General features: G+C 50.3%; 2 protein-coding genes across 4 annotated transcripts; both read left to right on the top strand.

Annotated features, from left to right (window-relative positions):
- Positions 1-533: 533 nt before the first annotated feature.
- Positions 534-8,637, top strand: MECR (mitochondrial trans-2-enoyl-CoA reductase). The gene is made up of 10 exons (XM_082777275.1): positions 534-826; positions 3,603-3,700; positions 3,774-3,905; positions 5,387-5,530; positions 5,619-5,721; positions 6,079-6,181; positions 6,592-6,665; positions 7,127-7,187; positions 7,679-7,751; positions 7,865-8,637. The coding sequence occupies exons 1-10, from the start codon at positions 696-698 to the stop codon at positions 8,026-8,028; spliced, it is 1,083 nt and encodes a 360-aa protein (XP_082633401.1). The 5' UTR covers positions 534-695; the 3' UTR covers positions 8,029-8,637.
- A 2,403-nt stretch (positions 8,638-11,040) lies between these two features.
- On the top strand, positions 11,041-24,516 carry SRSF4 (serine and arginine rich splicing factor 4). Of its 3 annotated transcripts, none has more exons than XM_082777488.1 (6): positions 11,041-11,200; positions 18,418-18,560; positions 19,436-19,548; positions 21,295-21,509; positions 22,837-22,920; positions 23,078-24,516. In XM_082777488.1, the coding sequence occupies exons 1-6, from the start codon at positions 11,094-11,096 to the stop codon at positions 23,871-23,873; spliced, it is 1,458 nt and encodes a 485-aa protein (XP_082633614.1). In that variant the 5' UTR covers positions 11,041-11,093; the 3' UTR covers positions 23,874-24,516. The 3 variants fall into 3 exon arrangements, with proteins under 3 accessions (XP_082633614.1, XP_082633615.1, XP_082633616.1); XM_082777489.1 differs by lacking the exon at positions 11,041-11,200 and adding an exon at positions 17,082-18,104; XM_082777490.1 differs by lacking the exons at positions 11,041-11,200; positions 18,418-18,560 and adding an exon at positions 18,959-19,114.
- Positions 24,517-26,447: the final 1,931 nt, after the last annotated feature.

Below are 26,447 nucleotides of genomic sequence, written 5' to 3'. Positions count from 1 at the left end.
CAGGCACGAAAGAAGAAATGATTTTTAAAAACCGCTGCTCGCTGTGCCGCGAGGGGCCCCTCGGTGGAAGAGCGCCTCGGCTTCCTCCTCCTCCCCCCGGTGTGACCGGCTGTAATTAGAGGAATAAACGAGGCCTCTCCTCCGGGATAATTACGCAAAACACCGAAATCGATCCCTGCTCCGAGCTTTCTCCTCGCGCTGCTTTAAGCACCCGAAGCACCATGCACGGAGCCGGCACGGCCGGGAGGCGGCTCCAAAGGATGCTGTGGCTCGGCACGGCACGGCACGGAAAGACACGGAAAATCAAGGCAAGGCACGGCACGGCACAGCAAGGAAAGGCACGGCACGGCACGGCTCGGCACGGGTCAGCATGGCACGGAAAGGCAAAGAAAAGCACGGCACGGCATGGCACGATTCAGCACGACTCGGCACGGCTCGGGGCCGCCTTAAGAGCAGGCGGAGGCGGTGCCGACCCTCTGAGAGGCGGTGCTGCCCCCGTGACGCTGCTGGCGGCCGCGCCGTGCCGTGCCGTGCCGAGCCGTGCTAGAAGCGTGCCAGAACCGTGCCAGAACCGTGCCGAGCCGTGCTTGTACCGCACCGTGCCAGGATCGTGCCCAGCCGTGCCGTGCCGTGCCAGATCCGAGCCGAGCCGTGCCGAGCAGTGCCGGATCGGTGCCGTGCCGAGCCGTGCCGGGATGCAGCGGGCGGCGGCGCGGGCGCTGCGCGGGGCTCGGGTCCCCCCCGTGCGGGCGCGCTCGGCCTCGACGGGGCCCCCGCCGCGGGGGCTGCTCTACGAGCGGCACGGGGACCCCGCGGGGGTGCTGCAGTAAGGGGGGCACTGGGGGGGAGGTGAGAATGGGGGTGCAGGTGGGGGGGTGCAGGTATCGGGGGTGCGTTGCAGGGAGTGCAGATGTCGGGGTGCATTTTGGGGGGTGCAGATGTCGGGGGTGCGTTGCAGGAGATGGGGTTATGGGGGAGTGCAAGTGGGGGTGCATTTTGGGGAGGGTGCAGGTATCAGGGGTGCATTGCAGGAGATGGGGTGTGGGGGGGAGTGCAAGTGGGGGTGGAGGTACTGGGGGTGCATTTTGGGAGGGGTGCAGATATCGGGAGTGCATTGCAGGAGGTGAGATTATGGGGGAGTGCAAATGGGGATGCATTGCAGGGGGTGCAGATAAGTTGTGGGGATGCATTGCAAGGGGGTGCGGGTATAGAGGGGTGCAAATCAGGGGGGTCAGGCTGGGGGTGCATTGAGCTTGGCGGGGTAGATGTAGGGGCAAGGTGGAGCTGTATGGCAGTGGGGGGGCAGTAAGCAGGGGGCATGCATATGGGGTATGTATGGAGAGGGTTGTAGTGGGGCTGTTTGGGGGTGCGCAGTGTGTGGGGGTCCTGGGCTGCCCATCCCCAGGGCAGTGGGCAGGGATGGGTGCAGGTCCCTGGGGGGGGGACCCAGCCCATGGGGTCATGCCAGGGGTTGCTCAGAGGTCCCCAACATGCAGGCAGAGCTTGGGGTGCAGCCCCAACCCCTTTCACCCATATTTCCACAAGGTGGGGGGGTCTCCAGTGCTTCCCGGGGAGCTGCTCTCACAGAATTTGGGGTCAGTGGGGAGGTGCTGAGAGGCAGCAGCACTGCACCCCACTTTGTCCCCAATTTAGGGGTGTTCAGGGTCAGGAATGAAAGCAGGGCCCAAATCAGTGTTGCTTCCTCAAGTATAACACTGTGGGGTGACATCCAGGGCACGGTGGCTATTCAAGGTTCTCCTAAAACGGCCAAAAAGTCTGGGAAAAGGGAAATTTTTATACCTTTTTTTTTTTCAAGAGAGGAAATGCTGAGGATGCGCTGACCCAGCGGAACTGGCTGGAGTCACGTAGACACACAGGAGGTGCAGATACGTTATCTGGGTGCACCCAGACCCCAAGCCCCTGTTTTGGGCCCTGTCTTTGGACCACTCAGTTGGGTACTGGTGCTTATCGGCACTGGTGGCTGCTGAGATTTGCAGGGATGCAGTGGGGACACGGGACAGGAACAGCTGTCCTCGTCCCGCTGCTTGTGCAAGACCCAGCTCATGCTGGGTGACTTCTCTTTCTGTCTTTTTTTTGCAGATTTTTGGAAATGCCCTTGTGGGTCTGACTTCCCCTAATGCTCTGGCAGGGTGGGATGAGCCCAAAATGAGTCAGTGGCTTCCTTGTGCAATGTTGATGCTTTCCTGTGGAGCGTTGGGTTGTTGGGTTCTGCAGCCTTGGTCAAAAATCTTGCTGTGTTTTTCCTTTAATTATAAAACTGATTTTTCCGTGAAAACCCAAGTAGCAGGTTGGTGCTGGGCTGTCTGTGGTGCTGGTCCTGTGTGGAGGCTTTTTGCCCAGATGTTAAACACGCGAGCAGCTCCATCACTCGTAGGCAACCCTTGCCAAAACGCAAGGTTTTGGGCAAAAGCCACAGGTCAGCACGCGTGGCCATGCCCAGCAGCTGCAGAGCTGTACCCTGCAGGTCTCTGATCCCAAACTGCTTGAAGTGAGGTTTTTGGACCCTCCTGGGAGCTTCCCACAGGCTGTCAGTGCAGTCTGGGGTTTGTTTCAAAGCAAAAAGCAGATTCCTGCGTGCTAAAAGCCTTCTGACAAGGGCAGAGGGGTGTTTAATCCAGAACTCCAAGTCTCCAAATCACCCAGGCAGCTTCAAGGAGAGAAGGGGAAAACACTTTGCCAGCACAGGACAAGCTGTGAAGGAAATTCAGTGTATTGTTCCTAATGACACGTACTTAGCAGCATGTAATTGTGGCAAATAACTGCTCTTAAAATTGGCTGCGCAGGGTCTGCGCCACCTCCTTCCTTCGCAGAGCCACCAGCTCGTTCAAATGCAGTTCAAATTGCCCTCATCTTGCAAATGGGCGCCTCTGGATGGCTTTGCCCCGGCTGGCAGATAGGTCAGGCAGCAATCAGCTTCCCCTTCCCCTCGGGGTGTGTGGTGGTGCAAGCTGGAGGAGCTTGCTCCATCCCTGGGTGGTGGGACCCCTCCCCGCTGCTCTGCATCCTCTTTGCTGGGAGGACCCCACTGCCAGGAGGGTGCAAGACCCACGGCGGACAAAAAATGTTGTGCAATTTTCCCCGTGGCCGTGCACGGCATGAGGGAGCTGAGCTGAACAGTTTAGTGGTGGGAGGATGTTGGTGACGAGGGGCTTGGCTTAGTGATGGGACCCCGTAGGTCAGGTTGGGGTAGGACTTGATGGTCTTGAAGGTCTGCTCCAGCCTAGGTGGGTCTGTGCTTCCAAGTCAGCCAGCCTTGGTGTAAGGGCATTCTCCTCGGATTTCAAGCAGTCTGGTAGCAAAGGGGCTGGGGTGTCTTCTCCTCGGAGGGGCCCTTCTCTGTGCGGGATGTGTTTTGGGTTCGTTCCTATGATTGATGAAAGGAGGTGCTGGGAGTGGAGGTTTGAGGAGCAGTGGAGGTGCCACGTTAGGTCCTTATTTTTTCCTGCTAGAGGAGATGAGGCTATAGCAACGTAGACGGGGAAAATGGTGCTGCTTATCTTAGGTCTGATGTGTTGTGTAGGTCATACAGGAACCTCTCCTCAGTGCCTTAACTGAGTCTTCCTTTGCGTGACCCCACACAGGCTGAAGGAGCTGGAGGTGCCCAGGCTGGGGCACTCGGACGTCCACATCAAGATGCTGGCGGCCCCCATCAATCCGGCCGACATCAACATGATCCAAGGTAACCTGCCCGCTGCCGGCGCTGCCTTTGAACCCCTGTCCTGCCTCTCTGCATCTCCCCGTGCTCCCCGCAGGCACCTACGCCATCCTGGCCCCGCTGCCGGCCGTGGCGGGGAACGAAGGCGTCGGGCGCGTGCTGGAGGTCGGCCCCGGCGTGACGGCACTGAGACCCGGGGACTGGGTCATCCCGGCTGATGCTGGACTCGGTGAGTTTGTACCCGGGGCTGGGTGCTTGGCATGGCCTCCCGGGGGGGTTCGGGACCGGGACCGTGCATGTCCCCAGAGCCTGGCTCCTGTGAATGGGATGAGCTTGGCCACGAGGAATCCTAAAATCATTAAGGTTGGAAAAGCCCTCCAAGAACATCAGGTCCAACCATCCCCCCACCACCACTATCCCCCACTAAACCGTGTCCCCAAGCATCACAAGGAAGCGCTCACCCAGGGAGCTTTGGCAGTGCTGTTGCATATGCCAAGCTTTAATTTAGGAATAATTTACTTCTCTATAGTGCAGACCCTTTATGGGCCTTCTGCACTGTTATGGAGCATCGCGGCAATCTGTTCTCCTCTGGAAACAACTGCGTTTTGTCACATCTACTTACGGCTTCCTTAAAGACATGGGATAAAGCATTTAACCTGTGCAAGGTCAGCGTTATATCTCATTACGGTTTTCTCCCTAATAGTGCTCTGATGGGAAAGCTTGGGAATTTATTTTCCAACAAATGCCTCTCGTGCTACTCTGACACGCCAATGGCCAGAAAAATTGTCGGTTCTGGTTTAGCTTAACAGCTTGTTCCTTGCCTATTTCTTCTTAAAAGGCTTTCTCGCTTAATGGGAGAAGCAAAGTTATCTAGTTAAGATCCAAATGTGATATTTTTAAACATGAAAAAAAAAAAGTAAATGGATGATAGGGGGTTAAATCAGATATAAATACATAGTCTCTAAATCTAAGTGAATTGGCTCTGAATGTATGGGCTCATCTCTGGGATGTGGAGTGCTCCTGTTAGCTCTGCACACTGCATCCAGGGAGCCCGGTCCCATTACACGTCTGGGAAGTGATGGGGCTGCTCTGGGTGACAGAGCCGCTGTCTGTGGGCAGCAGGGGAGCATCTCCTGCCTCCACCAGGGTCCTGCTGAGGCGCAGGGCAGTGTGTGCCACGAGAGGGCTCGTTTTGCCCTGGAAGCTCAAGACGCAGCATCGCAGTCTTTCAGCACGTGTACGGATGGGGGGAATCTCTTACCCTGGGGTTTTGGGCACACGTCACACAAAGTGGTGGGTAGAGTCCTGACTTTAAGCTCCCTGGTGCACAAGGTCTTGGCAAACATGCTGATGGCTCAGCCATGGGAGATTTGCAAAACTGCCCTTAAATATATGTAGGGAATGAGTGCCTGGGGTGCTCATGCCTCTTCCTCACTGACTTGTGAAGAAAAGTGCAGTGCAAACGGAGCACAGCCTTACCTCCAGCCTGCAAATTGTTTCAGGCACTGCCAGCTTTCTCTTCCTTCACCTATCTAAATATTTTGGCTATACCCATACGGGAAAAGGTTTAATAATTGGCTCTCCGATGCTTAAATTGTCGCGAGGTGATGCTGCAGCAGTGTGAGTTAAAGCTCTGGTGCGAGTCGGGGTCTCCTAACGCTTCCCTTTCCTTTCCTTTCCCTGCTGCTCACGAAATGCTGCGATGCCCAGGGACGTGGCGGACACAGGCGGTGTTCCCCGAGGCGAGCCTGCTGCAGGTGCCCAGCGACATCCCGCTGCTGTGCGCCGCCACGCTCAGCGTCAACCCGTGCACGGCGTACCGCATGCTGGCCGACTTTGAGAGCCTGGCACCAGGTACGTGGCACTCACGGGCCTCCGGCTCTGCGTTCGTAGGGGATTGCAGCTCCAGCGGTCACGGCTGCACTGAAATTCTGCTCCCCAGGTGACTCCGTCATCCAGAATGCAGCCAACAGCGGCGTGGGCCAGGCTGTCATCCAGATCGCCAAAGCCACCGGCATCAGGACCATCAATGTGGTCAGGGATAGGTGAGTACTGGGCACAAACTGGGACACGGGAGGTTCCCTCTGAACATCACAAGCCCGTCTGTGCTGTGTGGGTGCCAGATCTCTGGCACAGGTTACCCAGAGAAGCATCTCCTCCTTGGAGATCTCCAAAAAGCGCCTGGACGTGGTGCTGGGCACCCTGCTTGGGGTTGTTCTGCTGGAGCAGGGGTGGAAGCAGGGGTCCCAGAGGTCCCTTCCCACCTCAGCCATTCCATGGCCCTGTGAAGGTGCCTCCCAGCCTCTGCTCTGCCCAGCCTCATCCTCAGACCCATCCCAGTGGGAGGAAGGGGAAGGGGACACGCTGCTTGCTGCCTCATGGGGTCTTTTTTCTCTCCCCAGACCTGATCTCCCGAAGCTGGTGGAGAGGCTGAAGGCCCTGGGTGCAGACCACGTCATCACGGAGGACATGCTGAGAAAGCCAGAAATGAAAGAAATATTTAAGGTACCTCGATGTTGAGCCCCCCTGAGAGACTGTCCAGGGCGGTCCCGCAGTTCAGAGCTTCGAGGAGAGCTGCGAGGATGGTAGAAAGGACAAACATGAAACAAGCTTTTCCTAACCTCTGGGCAGGCGATGTGATGGCCACACTGTAAATCATTAGGAAGAGATACAAAGCTAACAAATGGCATTCTTGCACTTCTCTAAGCCACTCACTATTTACCTCGTGTATTTACCCATCCATTTATACAAACATGCCCTGAACTCGCCAAACTCCTAGCCCCAAAGTGCTTTTCACAAAGTATTTCCATACCAGCGACAGACTGAGATGTGCTCCCCACCACAGAGGGCTTTCACCCAAGCTCTCCAGACCAGGACTGAGCCCTTCAGGCTGGAGCTTCCCCTTTTTCTTGCAGAGCATCCCAAAGCCTCGGCTCGCCCTGAACTGCGTCGGAGGCAAGAGCACGACGGAGATGCTGCGGCATCTGCAGTAAGTTGGGCTCTGCCCCATGGCTGGGGTGGCGTGGGCTTGGGACCTGCTCCAGATCCAGGGCACGTGGCCACCAGGGACATCAAGAGCAAATGCCAGTCCTTGATGAGGGGAGATGAGTGAAGTTGTTCTGGAAAACAGGACTTAAAGTTAACCTGGCATCACCATCCTCTTGCTTGTCTCAAACTCTGCCCGTGGCATGAGGCAGGAGACATCTGAGACAGAGGTCTGTCTGGTCCTGGCCACGTGTAATGGCTGGCTGGTTTACGTAGCTGCAAATCCAACGTGTGAGCAGGAGGGCAGCTCTAGAAAACAGATCCTCAGGGCTTTCTGGAGGAGCCTGTGGTGTGAAACCAGCCTCATCATACAGCAGTGGGTTTGGGTGCGATGGAGGAGAGGTTGCAAGGCCACAGCTGCGTGCTGGGGGCTGTGGGTAACCCAACGCCCCCTTCCTCTCACAGACCCAAAGGGACCATGGTCACCTACGGGGGCATGGCAAAGCAGCCCGTGACGGTTCCAGTGGTGAGTACTGGGGATGCTCTTGGTGCCCACGGGGGCCCAGCTTATCCTCTGCTGCACTCTGCTGTCTGGATGTCACGTTCAGAGCCCCCAAATTTATTTATTTTTTAACTGATTGGGGCTGTAATGGGACGAGCTGGTTTGCATTCCGGTATGGTTGTGCTTATGGAGGGTTTGGGCTGCTCTGGAATGCCAGCATGGAAACAACCCCACAGATGCTGAGCGTTGAACATGCCCTGATGCAAACCTATCTCACACGTCGGAGCCACATCTGAGCTCTGCCCTGACGTGAAACCCGGTGTTAATCCAACAAGACGCAGCCCCTCGGAGCTGCTCAGCACTGTGGTGCAAGGTCTTGCATTAACATGAACCTGCCAAATTGGGTTTGTCCCAAAGGAGAGCTCTGAGCAAAGCTCCTCGCTGCCTCCTGCCATGCTCACATGGGCTTGGGAACAGGTCGGGGGGAGGCAGATCTCACCTCCTGCTTTCCGCAGAGCGCCTTCATCTTCAGGGACGTGAGGCTGCGCGGCTTCTGGATGACCCAGTGGAAGAAGGACCACGCACATGGTGAGCTGAGAGGGGCAGGGACCACGACGGGCTACCAGAGGTGGCCAGCAGGGCTGGGGACAGCATCCCATGGGATGTGGCCAGCTAAGAGCAATCCCCTTCTTCCCTTTCAGACAAGGAGAGCCTGAGCAGCATGATGGACACCTTGTGCCAGCTGGTGCAGAGGGGACAGCTCGGCGCACCCGCCTGCACCACAGTCCCACTGGAGGACTTCAAGGAGGCCCTGGTGGCCTCCACGCAGCCCTTCACCTCCTCCAAGCAGGTCCTTCTTCTCTGACTGCTCGCAGGCCTTCCTGTTGGTGTCTGCAGAGGGAAAGCTCCACGTCCATTGATTTTTTTCTTTTGTTCCTTTTTTATTTTTGGGTGCCCACTTCAAGGTTTAAAAGCCTCTGGAAGTTTACCCAGGTGGCACCGTGAGCGCAGGCTGGGGTTGCTTCTGGAAGGAGATTTTGGTCTCGCTTTAGCTCGTTGTTAGTTTTGTTGCAGCAGAAAGCCTCTTCCAGGCCTATCTCAAGGGAAAGGAGTCTCTCTCTTTGCAGATGGACTTACACAGCAAAACCACTTTTTAAAAATATATATTTTATTTTTTTATTTTTTTCCCTACACAGCACATGCAGTGCTGGCAGGACTAGGGGAGCGCCCGTGCCGGCTGGAGGACAAGGGGACAATGTAGGGACAGGATTCGGGTCCCCATCCCTGGGTTCACCCCGCAGCTCACCAGCCGGAGCCTCCAATGTGACTTCTGCAATACCTGGACTTGAATTCAGTTTTGCTGCTGTTACTGAACCAGTGCCACTACTGATCGTGCAATGCACAGAGAAACCTCTTGAAAAATCAATGTCTAATATATGTCTATTTTGGCAAGATGCCGCCAATAAACTTTTCTGTGCTCAAAGCATCGCGTGTCCCGCCTGCTTCCCGCATTGCCCCAGCAGCCCCTGCCTGTCCCAGTGCTTTCACCAGGCTCTGGCGGGGACTGAGGACTGTGCTGGAGCCAGCTGCTTGCACAAATGCAAACCCTGTGAGAGGGAAAAACTCGCCTTTGCAGCTGGTTTCTTCTTTAGAATCATGGAATCCCAGAATCATTAAGGTTGGAAAGGACCCAAAGATTATCTGGTCCAACCACCCCCTACCACCACCACCACCACCCACTGACCCTGTCCGCAAGCACCACCTCCAACCTCTCCCTGAACACCCCCAGGGACGGGGACTCCCCCACCTCCCTGGGCAACCCGTCCCAACACCTGAGCGCTCTTGCTGAGGAGAAATGTCTCCTCATTTCCAGCCTGAACCTCCCCTGGCACAACTCGAGGCCGTTCCCTCTGGTCCTGGCACAGTTCCCTGTGAGCAGAGGCCGACCCCAGCTCCCCACCCCTTCCTTCCAGGCAGTTGCAGAGAGCAATGAGGTCTCCCTGAGCCTCCTCTGCTCCAGCCCAAACACCCCCATTTCCCTCAGCTGCCCCCCGCAGGACTTGTGCTCCAGGCCCTTCACCAGCCTCGTAGCCCTTCTCTGGACACACTCCAGGGCCTCGATGTCCTTGTAGTGAGGAGCCCAAAGCTGAACCCAGCACTCGAGGTGTGGCCTCACCAGAGTAGATACAGGGGGACAATCACCTCCCTGGCCCTGCTGGCTGCACTATTCCTGCCACAAGCCAGGACACCCTCCTGCTGCAGCTCCTCCATCACCCCGTCGGTCACTGGGATTGCTCCGTTCCCCATCCATCCCACAATGTGCCTGCTCCCCCCAGCCCCACACAGGGGGCTCGGTGCTGCTCGTCTCACCAGGCTGGCCCGCAGGCATCTCCCAGCCTGGAAAGCTGGGCTGGCTGCATGGGGGCCATTCACACCCTGCTAAACCCTGCTGTAGGATCACGTTTTGGGGCAATGTATGGAGACAAGGATGGCTCTGCCCTGTTAGCACCGAAAACCCCTGAAAGCAGCCATAGTCAACCCAAATCTACATCCTGTGACAGAATATACTTTTACATGTATTCCCCATTATTGAGGTGAGGAGCCAGTCCCAGCCACACTGACAGAAGAGCTGACCCCGCAGACATGCCATAAAGCCCTGTGAGCCCCAATTCAGGACGGGGAGCTGCTTGTGTACAAGTGGGGTTTGGCCCCAAGCAGACACCAGAGAATCCATGTGGGAGCCCTTGTCCAGCTGGGGGAGCTTCGCTGCAGGTTGTGGTGGTGAGAACCCAGGAGAACAAAGAGGGGAAAGGCCCCAGATGTGAAATGAGGTATTTGGGTCCCGCTGGGAACTCCCCAAATTCATTGCATGGAGGGTCAGCTGCTTGCTGAGACCCCAGGCCTGCTGCCCATGCAGGGGGTGCCGGGGTCACACCTGCACTTGGAGCAGGATCCTCACACCAAGCAGCATCCCACAGAACTGTTACAGTGCCCATCTCACATTTTGGGGGGCAAAAGTGTGCCTTTTGACGTTTTTCAGTTGGGGGGGGGGTGAAGGGGAAGGAGTCAGTGAGGTTCTCAGCATTTAATTAATCGATGGTTGTGATTGGAGGGGGGTCTCATAGGACTTCACAGGGGTCTTCATAGGAGTCCTTATAGGGGGTCTTCATAGGGGGTTCTCATAGGGGACCTCATAGAGGGTCTTCATAGGGGATCTTCACACGACCTCATAGGGGACCCTTATAGGGGATCCTCATAGGGAATCTTCATAGGGGACCTCATAGGGGGACCTTATAGGGGACCCCATAGGCGGTGCTCATAGAGGATCTTCATAAGACCTCACAAGGGGTCTCGTAGGGGATCTTTGTAGGGGCCCTCATAGAACATCATAGCGGACCTCATAGAGGGTTCTCACAGGGGTCTTCATAGGCAGTCCTCATAGGGGTCCCTTGTAGGGGTCTTCATAGGGGACCTCATAGGGGGTCCTCATAGAGGGTCTTCATAGGACCTCATAGGGGATCCTCTTAGTAGCCCTCATAGGACCTCATCGCGGACATCATCACGGACTTCATAGGGGGTTCTCATAGGGGTCCTCATCAGGGACCTTATGTGGTGACTTCACATGACACAACACAGGGATCCACACAGGACCTCAAAGCGGCGCAGGGACCCCCACAGGATGCCCCCATCCTACCCCCACCTTCAAAATACCTCCCCCACAACCCCCCTTAACCCCCCCCCTCCCGCCATTACCCCTTTAAGCCCCAAGCCCTACGCGCGGGCGGGGCCTCACGGACGTCCCCCCCGCGTCCCCTCCCGGCGCCATGACGCCGCGCCCCGCCCCTCACCCCCCCTCATCCCCTATTCCCCCCCTCCCCTCCTCCTCCTCCTCCTCCTCCTCCTCCTTCATCCCGCCCCCCCCCGGGCGCGATGCCGCGGGTGTACATCGGCCGCCTGAGCTACCAGGCGCGGGAGCGGGACGTGGAGCGCTTCTTCAAGGGCTACGGCAAGATCCTGGAGGTGGACCTCAAGAACGGGTGCGTGGAGCCGGCCCCGCCCGGCCCCTGCGCGGCCATGAGGGGAGGGAGGGCGGGGGCCGGGCCCCGCTGCCCTGGGGTGGAGGGTGGGGGGTTATAGGGGGGGGGGGAGCGCCCCTTGAGGGGGGTTTTGGGGTCGGGGAGGGGCACGGGGAGGGGTGGGGGGGTTGTTATGGTAACAAGGGGGTGTTAGGAGGGGGGTTGAGGGGTTTTAGTGGGGGATTGGGGGGGTTTGGGGGAAAGGGGGGTGGGTTTCCATGGTAATAGGGGGTCAGGGTGGCTCTGGGGGGTGTGGGGGGGATTTTTGGGGGGATTTTGGGGGAAAAGGTGGCGGATTCTGTGGTAATGGGGGGGTCAGGAGGTCTCTGGGGGGATTTGAGGGTTGTTTTCTTTTTTTTGGGGGGAAGGCTGGGTTTCCATGGTAATTTGAGGGGGTCAGGGTGCTTCAGGGGAGGTTTTGGGGGTTTTGGGGGGGATGGGTGGTTAGGTTTTTATGGTAATGGGGGGTCAGGAGGTCTCTAGGGGGGGTTGGGGGTTTTGTGGTGTTTTTTTGGGGGGTTAGGGGAAGGGGTGAGTGGGTTCCTATGGTAATAGGGGGGTCAGGGTGTCCATGGGGTGTGTGGGGTTTGGGGGAAGGGGTGACAGGGTTGCTGTGGTAATGGGGGTGTCAGGGTGCCAGGGCCCACTCTGAGGAGGGGGTTTTTGGGGGAGGTATTGGGGTTTCAATGTTAATTGGGGGGTCAGGGTGCCTCAGTCCCCTCTGGGGGGGGGGAGAAGGGTGCCTGGGCCTGTGTGCAATGGGTGGCCTGTGGGGTAATTGGGGGTGTGATGGGGGCAATGGGGGTGTCAGGGTGCCTGTGCGCTGTTTGGGGGCCCTGTTGTTAGGGGGTGGGTCCCCACAGCCCTCCCCTGCACCCTGAAGGAGGGGTTCCCCTTAGGGCATGAGCCCAGCTGTGAAATCCCCTTGGCAGCACCTGCAGCCCTGGTGGGGGGCAAAGCCCAGAGCCCCCCGTGTGCAGCTGCCGGGGTCTGCACCCAAACAGCCGCTTCCTCCTGAGCACCCATGGGTGCCCGGCTCATGGGGATGGGGGGGGGGAAAACGGGGAGCAGCAACTGGTGTGGGCGGCCTTCCCCCGGCATCGTGCTCGGTTCGTAACGTGTGCTGTTCTAGTCAGGACACCTGGCTGCATCTAGAGCTCTTGGATCCTGCTCCACCAGGACTTGCCTGAGACATTCAAGTATGGATTTTCAAGAGAAAAACAAATTATTTCCATTTCCCCCTCCCCGTTCTCCTGTTTTCCCAATATCTAAAGCCGCTGGCCTAATGAGCGCTGGCATCTTTACAAGAAACCCAACTTGAAGTCTTGTTTAGGAAGACTGAGTGGAATATGGATTTTATTCTTATTAGCCAAGAGAGGCAATTATTTTTGCTTTAAAAGTGGAGAAGAGGGATCTCTTGTAAAAGTTAGTCCTGGAGCACAAAAAAAGGCTCATTAAGCTTTTTGTACTGGTTTTACTGGTAGGTGGACATAATAACAGGTTTACAAGATGAATAAAAGCCAGTGTTCAAACAAACAAGTGTGCACGTGTCAGTGTTTTGACCAACCCAGTTTCAGGTGGTATTGTAGATTGGCCGTAAAATCTGGAAGACAAAGTGCTCAAATATTTCAGTTCTGCTGTGCATCCTTGAAGGTGCAGGGGGAGTTGGTTTTCCTCTTGCTGTATAAAACCTTTAAAGGAAATGTTTCTTTTTCAGGCAGATGTCAGAGGAAAAAAGACTTTAATAACAGCCATAGAACTGCTAGATTACGTGTCTGATGCGGTTAATGGGTTTGTCTTCTTGCTTTATTGAGAAATACCTATCAAGGCCCAGCCCTGAAATCCCAGCTGAATATTTGGAAATAGGCTGGGGGGATGCAGCGTGGGGGCCAGAGCTGATTTGTGCGTGAACTTCAGCAGCCAAAGCTTGAAAGGTCAGACTTGTGGCATCCTGAGTGTGAGTTGTAATGGGTGCTTTGGGGTGGAGAGGGGGAAGGAGGGCACAGCCCTAAAATATCCTGAATGTGATACCAAAGTGACTTTGGCTCTGGAGCAACGTGTAAGTTCACTTGGGGGAGACAGAGTTCAAAAGTTGCAGGTGGAGGGATGCAAGAACTACTAGCGGCTTGTATTCAAATTCCAGTTTGACAACATTTACTCAAACTATCAGATTTTACGTCCTTCTGCTTGGGTCAGTCTCGCGCTGTGCTTTTGCCAGGTTACTCTACCGTTGGCTTTGTTTGCCCTCTGATCCTTTCTCCTCAGCTTATTTTTAGCAGTGCTTAGCAAATGATTAGGAATGACTTCACAGTGTTTAACTTAAAGAGTCTTCCAGTTTCTTCTGAAAACTTGTGGGCTATCTTCAGTGCTCAGCCTGCAGGAGATTAGCCTTGCAGTATTTCAGCAGTTAAGCTGAAATGCTTGAGCAAGGAGATGAAACTGGAATGTGATTCGGTGGAGTCCTAAAAGCTTAGCTGGGTCTCGGTTGCTGCTAATTGTAATTTAAGCTTGCAATTCAAAGCCTGGGAGCAGTGTTTACTCAGGGGAAGGACAGGAAAATTAAAAATCCAGTTCTTGTAGGATTCTCCATTTCAATTTGCAGTTTGTAGTTGTATGCTGATAGTTTTCATATTTCTTCTTACTCAGAACTGCACTGACAACTGGAGCCGTGCATGGCAGCGGTACGTGCGTTAAGTGACCAGAACACTGGACTTCTCAGCCTGCTTTTTTATCTTCTAAAAACATGCTGAAAGCTAGCAGTAATAACTTAAGAGCTGAAAGCTTCCACTGAGGGCAAAACCAATTTGTAATCTTACCCTAGCTTTAAAAAATAGTTCTACCTGTGTGCTCACCTGCCCTGCTTCACCCCGAGCAGCTGTCGAGCACGCATGGCTTCATCTGGTAAAATCCCTGCAAGTTGGAGGGACACAGCTTCTCCAACATGTTGAGGGACAGAGATCAAAGCTAAAAGCTTCAAACTTCAGTTCTTTCATCTAGCCAGGCTCAAAACCTGTGTGTGTTGCCTGAAGAGAGGTGATCTGATTTCCCTGGGCCTTTCCCACCAGAATATTTAGTACCCATTAGCTTCAGTGAGAGCAGCCAGTTTCAAAAAATCGAGTTGGTGTCACTACACGGCAATACCCAGTGCGCCTAGGTGACAGAAGGGTGACCTTCCAATTCCAGTGTTGTTTTTTTTTCCTTTATTGATATTAAGGTGAGATTTTCATTTTCTTTTGCTTTACAGTGTTCAGTGTTCGGTTTTGTTAGAAGCCCAGAGATTGTTGGCGATGTTTGCCATTGTGCAGGAACTTCCAAGAATCACTACCAAATCTTCAATTATGCTTAAATAGTTTAAATGTTGAGTAATGAAATTTAGATATTTTCAGAGTTTTTAACTTCAGCAACTCATTTAAGAGTGTTGCGTTTCAAGCTGTCTGGGTGTCATCAAGGAAGAATCTCTTCAGACTCTAACGCTCCTGGTTGTAGCCTCGACTGAGCAGGAGGACTCACAGAGTGGGGACAGACCGTAAGCTGTCAACAAATTAACTTCCAGGAGCATGTTTTAGGGCTAGAAGCACTGCATTCTTTGTTCCAGATGACACTGAGGCTAAGACTTGATTTTTGCACGTGCCTCTCCTTCCGTGGCTGCTTGTGTTGATGCATGCTTCCCTGATTTCACTCATCCAAAGGGATCATGAGGCACCACGAGCCAAGTTCATTTCTGTAGTGTCTGTCCACACGAAGCAATTGTTGTATAAAGCTAAGGAAGCTGCCAGCTTGATCTGTCGAGGGCAGGACAAGAGCTGAGCCAGGTCTCTTCCTTCTCCTTGGGATCTGCAGAACAGCTGAGGAGCAGCCACAGGAGTCACAGGTTGAGCTTGGCTGGACTGGAGGCACTCCTGGAAATCCTGCAGACTTCCAGCAGGCAAGGGCAGGTGGAGCAGCTCCCAGGTCCTCCTGGCATGAGATTTGGGCTCTGGGCTCTACCCACGCGTGAGCAGTGGGGGAAATTTGGCACCTGTAGAAAGCCAGAGGTGGGCTTGGGGCAGGCACTTGGTGGGCTGGCGTGGAGAGGCTGCGGAGCCAGCTGGGAAGGATGCGAGGGGCTTTGACAGCACTAGGTGGGGAGCAGCTGAAAGGGGACAAAAATGTTTTTTTTTTTTTTTTCCCCTCTAATTTCAGGTATTAAGCAATTTCAGAAAACTGCATTTTCCTTCTTTTTGGATTATTAAGAAAAAAACAACTGCTAGGACACCAAGTCTGCTGGAATTGCTTGCTGTAAGGACAGCCTTCTGTAGCTTTTTCCTCTTTTTGATCCATGAGCAGAAAATGGTGTAGCTTCACATTATCCGGAGTAAATTGCATTGACATTTTTAGTAAGTAGTTTTATGCCGCATATGAAGTAGTAATAGTAGACATTTAAAAGAAGATTTACTTGCACTGCTGTCATATAACAGCGGGTTCAGATTGCTGTAGTTAAGGCTGTGTCAGCAGTCGTGTCTTTCTGTGGTATAAAACCGTGCTTCTGAAGGTTTTTGATTCGCAGTTTTGGATCATATGGTGCAATATTATACATATTTAACAGGTGGATCGGTATTACTTTCATTTATGAGTGGTGTGGGATATGATTTTTCGTATTCTTTTATAGCCAGCAATCTCTTTCAAGGTTTGTGTAAGCTTGTCCTGTGGTTTTTGTTTATTTGTTTTTTGTTTTTTTTTTTTTTTCAGTAACTGGAAGTTGTATCTTGTAAATCCTGCTTTTTTCCTTTTCTATTACAGTAACATCTTATTCTAGGGCTACTTGCTTTTTATGTGCTCCCAGGTGAAAAGAACAAACAGCGCAGGGTAAATGTTAAGCATTTCCTTTTGGAACAAGTGAGGAGAAATGTAATGCTTCCACCAAGACAAAATCCTCTTGGTGGGACCTTCCTGGGAGTGTTGGGGGGAACAACAACAAAAATGCAGCCCCCAGGGGAGGGAGGCCAAGTGCCTGGGCTCAGCCTGTGGATGTTGGGCTGCGAGGTGCTGCTGCTGGGGCTGTGTTTTGTCCAGTGTGTGGTGTGGGGGACTGTGAGCCTCCCAGGGAGCTTCTTGGGGGTGTTTTTGAGAGGAGCAAGTTCAGTGCCATGCTCCGATCAAACTCAGACATCCCTCCGCTATGCCAGCTGTGTTGCTTTGTCTGAAAATTTAGTGTCTCGAAGGTGCACGGCGGGTGCCTACCAGGCACTTCACCTTGTAAGTAATTGCTTTTAGGTGACTTCTCATGTAAACGTAAGAGCTTCTTTGCTCTATTTTTGGAATCGAAGCAAAGAGAGAAGGAAGGTCCTATTGGAATGGATTTATAATGACTGTGATTGTTTCAGTTATAAATCAATCACACATTTTGTTTGTGCAGCTATAGAGCTTATGTGAGATTGCAGCTACCTCTCTGCGATCTCTGGATTCTTCCCTAGCTCTCTGGTTAATGCGGGTAGCCTTACCTAGAAAAGCTGTAGCTGCTGGCAGCTCATCGTTTGTTGGAGGTAGTGACGATGCTTAAAAATTTAGTGACCTAAAAGAGGAGGCCAGCATTTTTGTGTTGTGGATTTGTTATTCTGGATGACTTAAACCACCAGCACTCACAAATATTTCCCCCCTTGGCTTGCTAAGACCCGAGTTCAGGGTCTGTGTTTGCCCACAGCAGCCAGAGAGGTCTCAGCCAGCTGGAAAGAGGCTCCGGTACTGCCCAGGGCTGCAATAACACCAGGTATCGCACGGGAGGCTCTGAAGCCTGGACTTGGGTCTTAGGTAAGTGAAGGAGAAATGATTTGCAATTGCAGATAGGTGCTGAACTCTGAAAAATGGCGCTGTGATGCTTTCTGTCCTCTTTCTCAGACCCATTTGGGCAATGGGCATTTTATACAAGGTTGTTTTTTAAAATAGGTGTTTAACTCTGCCCGTGTAGAAACTGGCGGGATTGAGTTCTACTCCAGTGCTCCGGTGAATTTGCTCTGCAACTGTAAGCAAGTCACCAGCTTGTCCCTGAGCACCAGCTGTAAGAAATTATTTAAGAAACCTCTGCTCAGTCTTCTGAGGTCTGTAGCCAGCAGGGATTAGGCGCTTGCAGCAGGCTGACGTTCGCACTGATGTCTGTGGCACCTCTGAAGATGAAGCTGAAAATGTTGGCTTTAACTTGCCTGCAGACCACTGCTTGCCTGGGATCTTTGCATTTCTGACAGTAGGAAACAAATGCCAGAAAGTTGATGTGAATGTTGGAAGTAAGCACTTCTGTTATTTTTTTTTTTTAAATTTGCATATTTCCTCTTGCACTTGGTCTGTCTGACCTCAAAGCATGAGCAAGGCTAGTTTGGATGTTCTCAAACACAGACCTTCTCCGTTTTCCTCTGGACCTGCACCCGGTGCTGCCCTTACGAGGCATCTTGGCCACAGCTGGACTCCTGGTTCATCCCAGGAACTCGTTCCTGGTTACTGTTGCTGGGTTTTAAGTCCCGTAGCAAGGTTTGGACTTCTCATGCTGTCTGAAAAACTAGGATGTTAGAAACTCACTGGGCATAAAGCGCTTTTTCAGCAGTGTATGGGAAGCTGCAGGTATTTCAACAGGTGGAGGATCTGTTGTATGAGCATGTTGCTTTTCCTACCCAACTCAGCAGTATTGTCAAGAGCAAAATAAGTCCAATTAAAAGAAAATCCCTTCTTCTGGCTTGTCTTCACTTTTTTTTTTTTTTTTTTTGCTGGACCTTCCATAGAGGTTGTGCAGACAAAGTGTATTTACAGAGGTGGTTGAGTTTTTCCATTTAAAGAGCAGGAGTGATGATAGCTGCCCAACAGAACCAGGAATGGACCAAGAGGCTCTTCAAAAACCAGGGTAAATCTTAATCTGTGGATTTTATAAACTGCGGTACCTGTTTAATCTGTGGATTTTATATATTCAATACCTGTTATACACAATTTCAGCCTTACTGCTGTTGAGCAGACGTATTGCCTATAGCAGCAGAGCACCGTCCATTGTGGGTGTAGTGCTGGTGGCTGTGACCCGCAGGCTGCAGCTGGTGTTATCTGCAGGATGGCACGAGAGACGTACCCCGTGGGGTTCTGCTGCCCTGGGATGAGCTGTTTGCAGTACAGACACCTCCCGGTCACTTCTGAGCGATTCTCTTTCCCACCTCCCCTCTCTCTAGGTATGGCTTTGTTGAGTTTGATGATCTGCGAGACGCAGATGATGCAGTTTATGAGCTAAATGGTAAAGATCTTTGTGGGGAGAGAGTGATCGTTGAGCATGCCAGAGGCCCACGGCGTGACAGCAGTTACGGTTCTGGACGCAGTAAGCACTAAAATGCATTTGTATCCGTGACTTGTTTTAAATAAAATATTTTTGCTTGTTTTTTAAAAGTAATTTAAAAAATACTTTTATCTATGAAGTTGTGCATAGTGTTTTGTAACTGTAAATGTAACTGTTGACCTGAACATTTAACTTGTTTGTTGTATTAAAGTATTTTAACTGATAAATGAATAAACACTTTTTCTTGTGCTATTTTTATTATTATTATCATTTCGTTTAACTATTTTAATGGTTTATTTGCAATGTGATGTTTAACATAGATTTAACAAAGACCTCAATGTTTTAATTAAAAGAGTCCTTTGAGGCTAAGATGACTGCCTGTTCCATTTGCTGACCTTGGGTTACCTTTCCATGAGTGGCTCTTTGAACTTGTGGCCCTTGGCTGACCAAAAAAGGAAGCCATGTGACGACCGCAACCTTTTTCCATTAGACCTGGGTGGTGAGGATCCCAAGGGTTAGAGACAGATGAGATTAATCTGAAATAGGTGCCTGAAAATCTTTATTCATGTCAAATATTCAGAAAAGCTGTAAGCAATGTAAGTAACATTAGTCAACTGGCTTAATTTGGTTTCTTCTTTCAAACTTTTTTTAAAAAAGATAACTTAAACTTAATTGCATGTTAATCTTATCATAATTGTAACTCTGCTTTGTTTTAACTATGTGCTTGCAATAGTTCCTTTTAATGCTTTTTATCTTCGTAACGTTTTATACAAGGGGGGTTGAATTTAGACTAGCGGGCGGGTGAGTTTTTAATGGATTTGCAACCATATGGGGCAGAACGTTTTTGTCTGGGGGTGTAGAGTGAGAGCTCCATTTCCCTAGTTGAAGTACTGCTGTCTGCTTGTCACCTCCTAAAGGTGGATATGGTTATAGAAGAAGCGGAAGAGATAAGTACGGTCCTCCTACCCGTACAGAATACAGATTGATTGTGGAAAATTTGTCAAGCCGCTGCAGTTGGCAAGATCTTAAGGTATGGGGCCCCTTTCTTTACCCTTACTCTATTAAAGAGCACAAAGGGTAAAAAGGTTAGCTTCTGTTTCATTGAAGAAAACTCATTTACACCTGTCTTTTCTCAACTCCAACTTGTTAGCAAGTCTGTGTGCTCATGTGCATACAAGTAGACTTGAAGTAAGGACATCAGTATTGACTTAAGGTGTGCTATTTGCATATACGGAGTCGTTAATGTTGCGTGCAGCACTGGGATTTGCACTTGCAGGCTTGGTGTCATTGGCTGATGGGAGAGAAACATTTTTCCCTAATAAATCAACATCACGTACAGGTGATTTTTATCTTCTCTTTAAGCCCTGTCAAAACAGACTTCAGTCAGGCCAGTGGTAGGATTCACTAGAGACAAAGGAGTTTGTCCTTGTTAATTGGGCTTTTACCCATCAGCTTCTAAGGTGCAGGAGCTGTTTGGGAAAGATAGCATCGTTCTTACACAACCTATGCTGAGAATTTCCACCCCGTGAAAAGCTGTCTGAAGGCAGCTTTAGGGAAAGGATGCTTCCAGAATGAGCAGTTGTCCAAAATCTCTGCCGAAAGTTAATATTTTCTCCAAGTCTGAAGGAATGGAAAGTGATTCTCAGCAGTGGAAGTGTTGGGTAACACTGTGTAGACAGCAGGACCTCTGAGTGCCCTGGCGCTGAAGTGTTGATTTAGGATTATCTGCATCGTGCAGTGGGGGAGCAGGACAGGGAGCAGAACTCCAGCAGCAGGTGCAGAAGGGCAGGGCTTCCTTATCAAACCTAGCAGCAATGGTTAAAAACACTTGTTCTTACAGGAACGCTTTCTTTATGGTTCTCTTTTAAGGATGTGTAAAATTTGTTCTAAACAAACTTTGACGTAGTACAAAGTGGTCTGTAGGTGACTGTAACACTAGTTCAGGTACGTACTGAGATCACTCCGATGTCTTTTGTTAACGCTTCACACCATTGATAGCTTGTCTTTGCTTCGGGTATTAAAAATTGTAAGTAGAGCATGGCATGATTAATCCTCTCCTGGATGCATTGCTTTTCTGACCAGCTTTCGTTTCAGTGTACCTCAGAGGGGAGTAGCTGGGTCAAACCCAAAGGGAACCAAGTTGTGTGAGCTGTTCCCATTGCAGCCCGAGTCCCCGGGGGCTGAGGTGGCCCCGTGGCAGCTTGCTGTGAGCAGGGCGGATGTGTGTAGTAGCTGAAGTCAGGTAGCATGAAGTAGGGAAGTTAATTCAGCTCTTATTTGTGTGGGGTTTTCTTCCAGCAGAATGAGATGAACGCCCTAGGTAATTGAAAAGGGAAGTCTGCTTGCTGATAGCCTTCTTGCCTGTGTGAGGCGTTTTTTCATATTTAACCTTTAAATACATTACTTCTCCCAAGTTACATTCAAAAACATGATTTAGAGAGCGTTTTATTTCTTGAATCACTTCTGTAATTTGAAATTTATCGTAGTCCTGGCCATATTGATATTAGATACTGGGAGACGTTAGATTATTTGTCTCAGAATACCAACGCTGCCTTAGTTCTAATCACACAAACTGTGTGAAATCATGGTGCACTACTTGGCTTGCTCAGAAATTTTGGCTTTAGTTCTGCAAATGCTGTTTGGTTAAAACCCTGCTGATGTCAGTGTGACCAGAAGAGGCTATGCAAGGCTATGCAGGCATCAGTGCAGAGATGAAGAGAGCCTGGAAGCCTGACTCTGGATTTGAGGCAATGGTTATTCTGTCCTCTTCCTCCAGGATTATATGCGTCAGGCAGGGGAAGTGACATATGCAGATGCACACAAAGGAAGGAAAAATGAAGGTGTGATTGAGTTCAAATCCTATTCTGACATGAAAAGAGCCCTTGAAAAGCTGGACGGGACAGAAGTAAATGGCAGAAAGATTAGATTAGTGGAAGACAGACCTGGATCAAGACGGCGCCGCTCTTACTCCAGAAGCCGAAGCCATTCAAGGTATGTCTCCTAATAATGTACTTCGGGCTGAATCTTACTGCAACTGCATGAATGTGCAGCAGGTTCCAAAATACCTTGGAAATGCTCAGAGTTCTCAGTAAACCTGGTTTTGAGAATTTATTAGTTACCAGGAAGTAACAAAGGGAAATGAAACCTCAGAGGTGTTTTCTTTGGTGAATGTGGGTACCGCTAGCTAAACACAGGTACAGCTAAACACCGTGTGCTGCTGCTGCTCCCAACTGCAGCATCTAGTCCTTGCTGTCTTGCAGAGGAGCACGGCATGGCAGGTGGAGCTGTGCCTGCTGAGGGAAACAGAAGGTACTTTTAACACTTCAGCTCTGAACACGGAGTTCTGCTCCAAGCACCAGGACTAACAGTTCTTCCTCGGTTTGGAAACCCCCACCTCTTCCCTGTTTCTAGAGATGTACTGCTTTCTTTGGATGACTGAGAGAAGTGCTTCAGCACAGTGCCGTATTCCATTTTGGGATAAAACTTTGCTGTAGTAAAATTTAGGCCAGCTTCTACTGTTCTTGGAACAATTTGCTTACAGAATTAAAGCCTGTGTTTGTGTGGGTTTTCCTCTTGCAGTCAGTTGTGATTCCCGCTCTTCTCATGTCCTCTGCACTCGTGAGCAGTGTGTGCAGGTCAGCAGCTAGCAGCTCTGTAGCTGCCTCATAGCAGTGAGCTGCAAAGAGAAGTGTACCTATTTCTGCCTTTAGCAAAGGAAATGTTGGCGTGTTGTGTCTCTGCCTAAGGGTTCCAGGGTTTCTCAGAAGTTCAAAAGATCTTTGCCAAATGTCATTGAAAATAGCCTACGTACTCAAAAGCTAAAGGGGTAGGAGGATTTCATGCCATTGGCAGACCAATTTTATCTGTCCCACTTAAAGCTGGGTGAGAAAATAGTGACTCTTAGTTTACAAGTAAGTTTTAAAGTTTCATGGAAGGCTGCAGGCAAACAGGTTGTGCTTTTAAAGGATGGAAAGTGGAAACCATCTGAGGGTGCTGCCCAACAGCATTCCATACTGGAAGAGCAGAGAGCTTTATCCTAATGTGTCGCTGTAGTCAAACCTCTGACTTGACTGGGAAAGGGTTTCTCACTTCAATAGTTCTTTGAGATTTGCAGTGTTGCATGCTTGCAGACATGGCAGCAGGGGATGAGCCCCAGGGAGAAGGGTACTCTACATTTGTAACTTTGTTGTGTTATACACTCCTCTTTCTGCTGCTCAAAAGGTGCTCTAATACTATGGGCTTTTACCCACGTGGGTCCGTGAGACCATAAGCCCTCCATGGTCATGTGTTAACATTGAGCTGACTGATTCTGTTCCAGGTCTCGCTCTCGAAGCAGACATTCTCATAAGAGCAGGAGCCGCAGTGCCAGTAGCAGTCGCTCCAAGAGTAGATCAAGATCCAGGTATGTCTTTGTGGTGGAGCAAATCGGTTTACCCACTTTAATGAGAAGCATCATCCTAAATTTGCAGTGGGAAAGCTGTTTTTCTTTTCCCTAATGCACGGTATTTGAGTGCTAGTCAAATCCAAGCTGCACTAAAGTGTTGCCTTTGTACTTCCAGGTCTGTGTCCCGTTCCAGAAGCAAGAGCCGTAGTCGAAGCAAGAGCCGTAGCAGAGGCCAAAAAGAGAAAAGCAGGACTCCAAGTAAAGAGGATAAAAGTAGGAGCCGCAGCAGGAGTGCAGAGAAATCACGGAACAAAAGCAAAGATAAATCTGAGGGCACTGTCCATAACAGTGACGAGAAAGCAAAGAGCAGGAGCCGCAGCAAGGAGAAGAGTAAGAGCAGGAGCAGGAGTGGAAGCAAGGACAGAGGAGAGACAAGGGGGAGCTTGAGGAGTCGGAGCAAGGAGAAGAGTAGAAGCAAAGACAGGGAGAAGAGCATTAGCAAGGCTAGAAGCAGGAGCAAGAGTAGAGACGAGAGTAGGAGCAGGAGCCACAGTAAGGACAAAAGGAAAAGTAGGAAGAGAAGCAGGGATGACAGCAGAAGTAGAAGCAGGAGCCGCAGCCACAGCAAGAGCGAGAAAAGCAAGAGGCGCAGCAAGCGAGACAGCAAACCAAGTAGCAAGAAGAAAAGGAAGGACAGCCATGAGCGGTCCAGGTCAGTCTCCAAAGAAAAAGAGCATGTAAAATCAGAGTCTGACAAAAAGGAGGCAAAAGGGGAGGGTGAGGATGCAGCAGCCCATCAGGTGTCTCGCTCCAGGTCTAGGTCAATTTCCAAGTCCAAACCAAATGTCAAATCAGATTCTCGTTCCAGGTCAAAATCTGTTTCAAAACCTAGGTCCCGGTCCAAGTCTAGGTCTAGGTCTGCCTCTAGGTCACACTCCCGATCACGGTCAAGGTCTCGCTCCAGATCCTAACCTTGCTGCACCCATGCTTGGAACGGTCTGAGAAGTCTTTTGTACATGTTTGGTAGTTGTAGCACAAGTGATTGAAGTAGAAAACATGTCAATGCTGTATATTTTTAACTACCCTGACCGTGTGTCTGTCACTGGTAACTGCACTGCTCCCTCCCTGTAATGCTCCCTGGTGCAAGGCTGTTCAGCTCACGTACTCTCCTGTAGAAAGGTTCTCTTTAAATATAATTCTTCCTAGAGCACCAAAATTGCCCTGTTTTCCAGGAAGAGCCTTACAGAGAATGAGCAGTGCACCTTGGTGGGTTTATGAGATTGCAGTGATGACTGATAGGTAGGTACGATGGCTTCAACAATCTTTGCCCTTCAATTGATGCCCTTTGATGTATGCCATTTAGTGGAAGTGCTAGTCCTAAGTTTCATACTACTTTTGTTTCATATTTTTGGACTTAAAGTTGTGAATAGCACAGTCAAAAGGGGGAAAAAAAAGGTACTTGCAGTAATCTGTAGGGAAAAGTAGAGTTCCATATTCTGGTATTGTGACAATATCCTTGTTTTATATTAAATTTTTTTATTTTATTTTTCCCCGTCTTGCAAAGTACAGTGATCCCTGTTTCCATGAAATTTGAATAAAGACTATTTTTGCTTGATGACATTTGAGGGTGGTTACATGAAGTTGTGTTGTGATTGTTGCTGCTTTATATTGATTGGTGTAAGCTTGAATTTGCAGAACAGTTACTTAAAGAACGGGTTCTTCTCTTAAAAAGCCACTTAATATCGTGTAGTCATGGCACTTGAATACAATCCAGTTAAAATAACTTGTTTCTCCAGCAACACTTGCTGCGTTGTTTAGAGCTGTAACGTTGCAATAAGAAGAATACATGAAAATGAACCAGAAACAATAATGAAGGTGACAAGCCTGTTTTCCATTGTCTGTATAAACAAAATGAAGTGTGCTTCAGCTTCCATAATACAAGGAAGAAAATTTTTCAACCACTTAACTTGCTAGACTTGAGTCAACTCAAATCATTGTTTGTCCCAAAACATTTCACTCTTCATACAGCTGACGCTGGAGGTAAGCCTGGCTGGCATGGAGGACGTGCTTTTCTGCTTCTTGCTTTATTTTGTCAAACATCAGTTCAATTGTTTCCTCTTTTGTGCAGTTGGCCTTTCTTACGGCACCTCTGAGAAATGAAGGGGGAAGAAGCAGGATGCTTTTAGAGTTGTTTTTCCAGTCTGGCGCACTCAGCAGGAGGACACAAAGCTGCTCCAGCTGTTTACTTCTGGTGGTTCTTTGATTTCACGATCCCTGATCGCGAGTTTGGGATTTCAGTCACAAACCGTGACTTTATAAATGAGGAGGTGTTAGTGTGAGCCAGGTGGGACGAGCGCAGATAGCACCAACAAGCCTTTGTTCTGGGCACTGCGCAGCTGTGAATCCATCTCTAGTTACACACAGGGCCATTTGGAGTTGAGGGTAGAGCCTCAGCTCGTTTCTTGTCAACATATTTTCCAGGAGTTTTTCTTCCTAACAAAGCACCTCTGCTGTGGGGGAAACCTCTACAAAAGAAAAATGTGCAGGAAATCCTTCTAAGGAGCTCTGGACTTGAAAGCAGTGAGGATGTGATGGGTGTGCTGCTCTCCTGGTGTGGCCCCAGCATCCCTCGAGACTTGGGGGAAAAAGGAGAGCAGCTTTTAGCATGAGTACTGTAAGTGGTCCTGAATAATATCCCAGTATTATGGCTGTACCATTAGCAAATTACTAAAACTGAACTTTCTACAAGCTCCTGTGTCGGCTTTGAATGAAGAACTGATATCCCCAGCACCCTGCTCTGCCTTCTAGAGCCAGCAGTGCCCCCCCCCCCCCCCCCAAACAACAGGCAAAGCACAATTTTAGTTGTTCCTTAGTCTGCAAGCAAGGTTAGCTACAGCTTTATCGAAAACTTCTTGGTAGCTAATTTCAAACTGCTAACCTTACTTCTGACAGCAGTTGTTTTGCAGCTAGTTGTTAACTTCATAGGAGCAAGTAATTTTGTCTAATTTGATCATTTGAAACTTGTACTGCCATATTAAAAAGATGAAAGGGTGATAGATCACAAGAGTAGCTTTCAACACAAAATATTTCTGTAGAGTTTAAGAGGGGTCAGGGCTTGGTGAGTGGCTCAGGCTTTATCAAATGTCATATTACAGCAGCGTGAGAAAGCTCTGTGGAAATGATATTTAATTTCTTCAGGAATCTGAGACTTTCAGTTACATATTTAGTGCTTTAACATCTTAGGCACTCACAATATTTGCAATTCCTTCTGCTGTTTAAAACAAACCAAACGAGGCAAGATGATTGCTAATAGGGGATAATTAGCTTAAAAATTATCTTTAACCAAATCTGTAAATGATTGTCTAGGCAAACATTTTAAGAAGTGCCTCTGGATTTTGCTGTCTGGCAGCCAAGACTGCTCCCAGTGAAGTGTGCTTGTTTTTAGGGGACTGCTTGTTGGCCCTTTGGGAGAAGTGTTTTCCTCCAAATACCCAAGGATGGGTGTTTGAAGATGGAGGAACGTGGAAAACCTTTAGCCAAGATGT

This window comes from Aythya marila, assembly GCF_965140915.1.
Source record: "Aythya marila genome assembly, chromosome: 22".
NCBI lineage: Eukaryota > Metazoa > Chordata > Aves > Anseriformes > Anatidae > Aythya > Aythya marila.
Note: the sequence above shows the minus strand (reverse complement) of the source record. Positions and strands in the feature narration are given on the sequence as shown.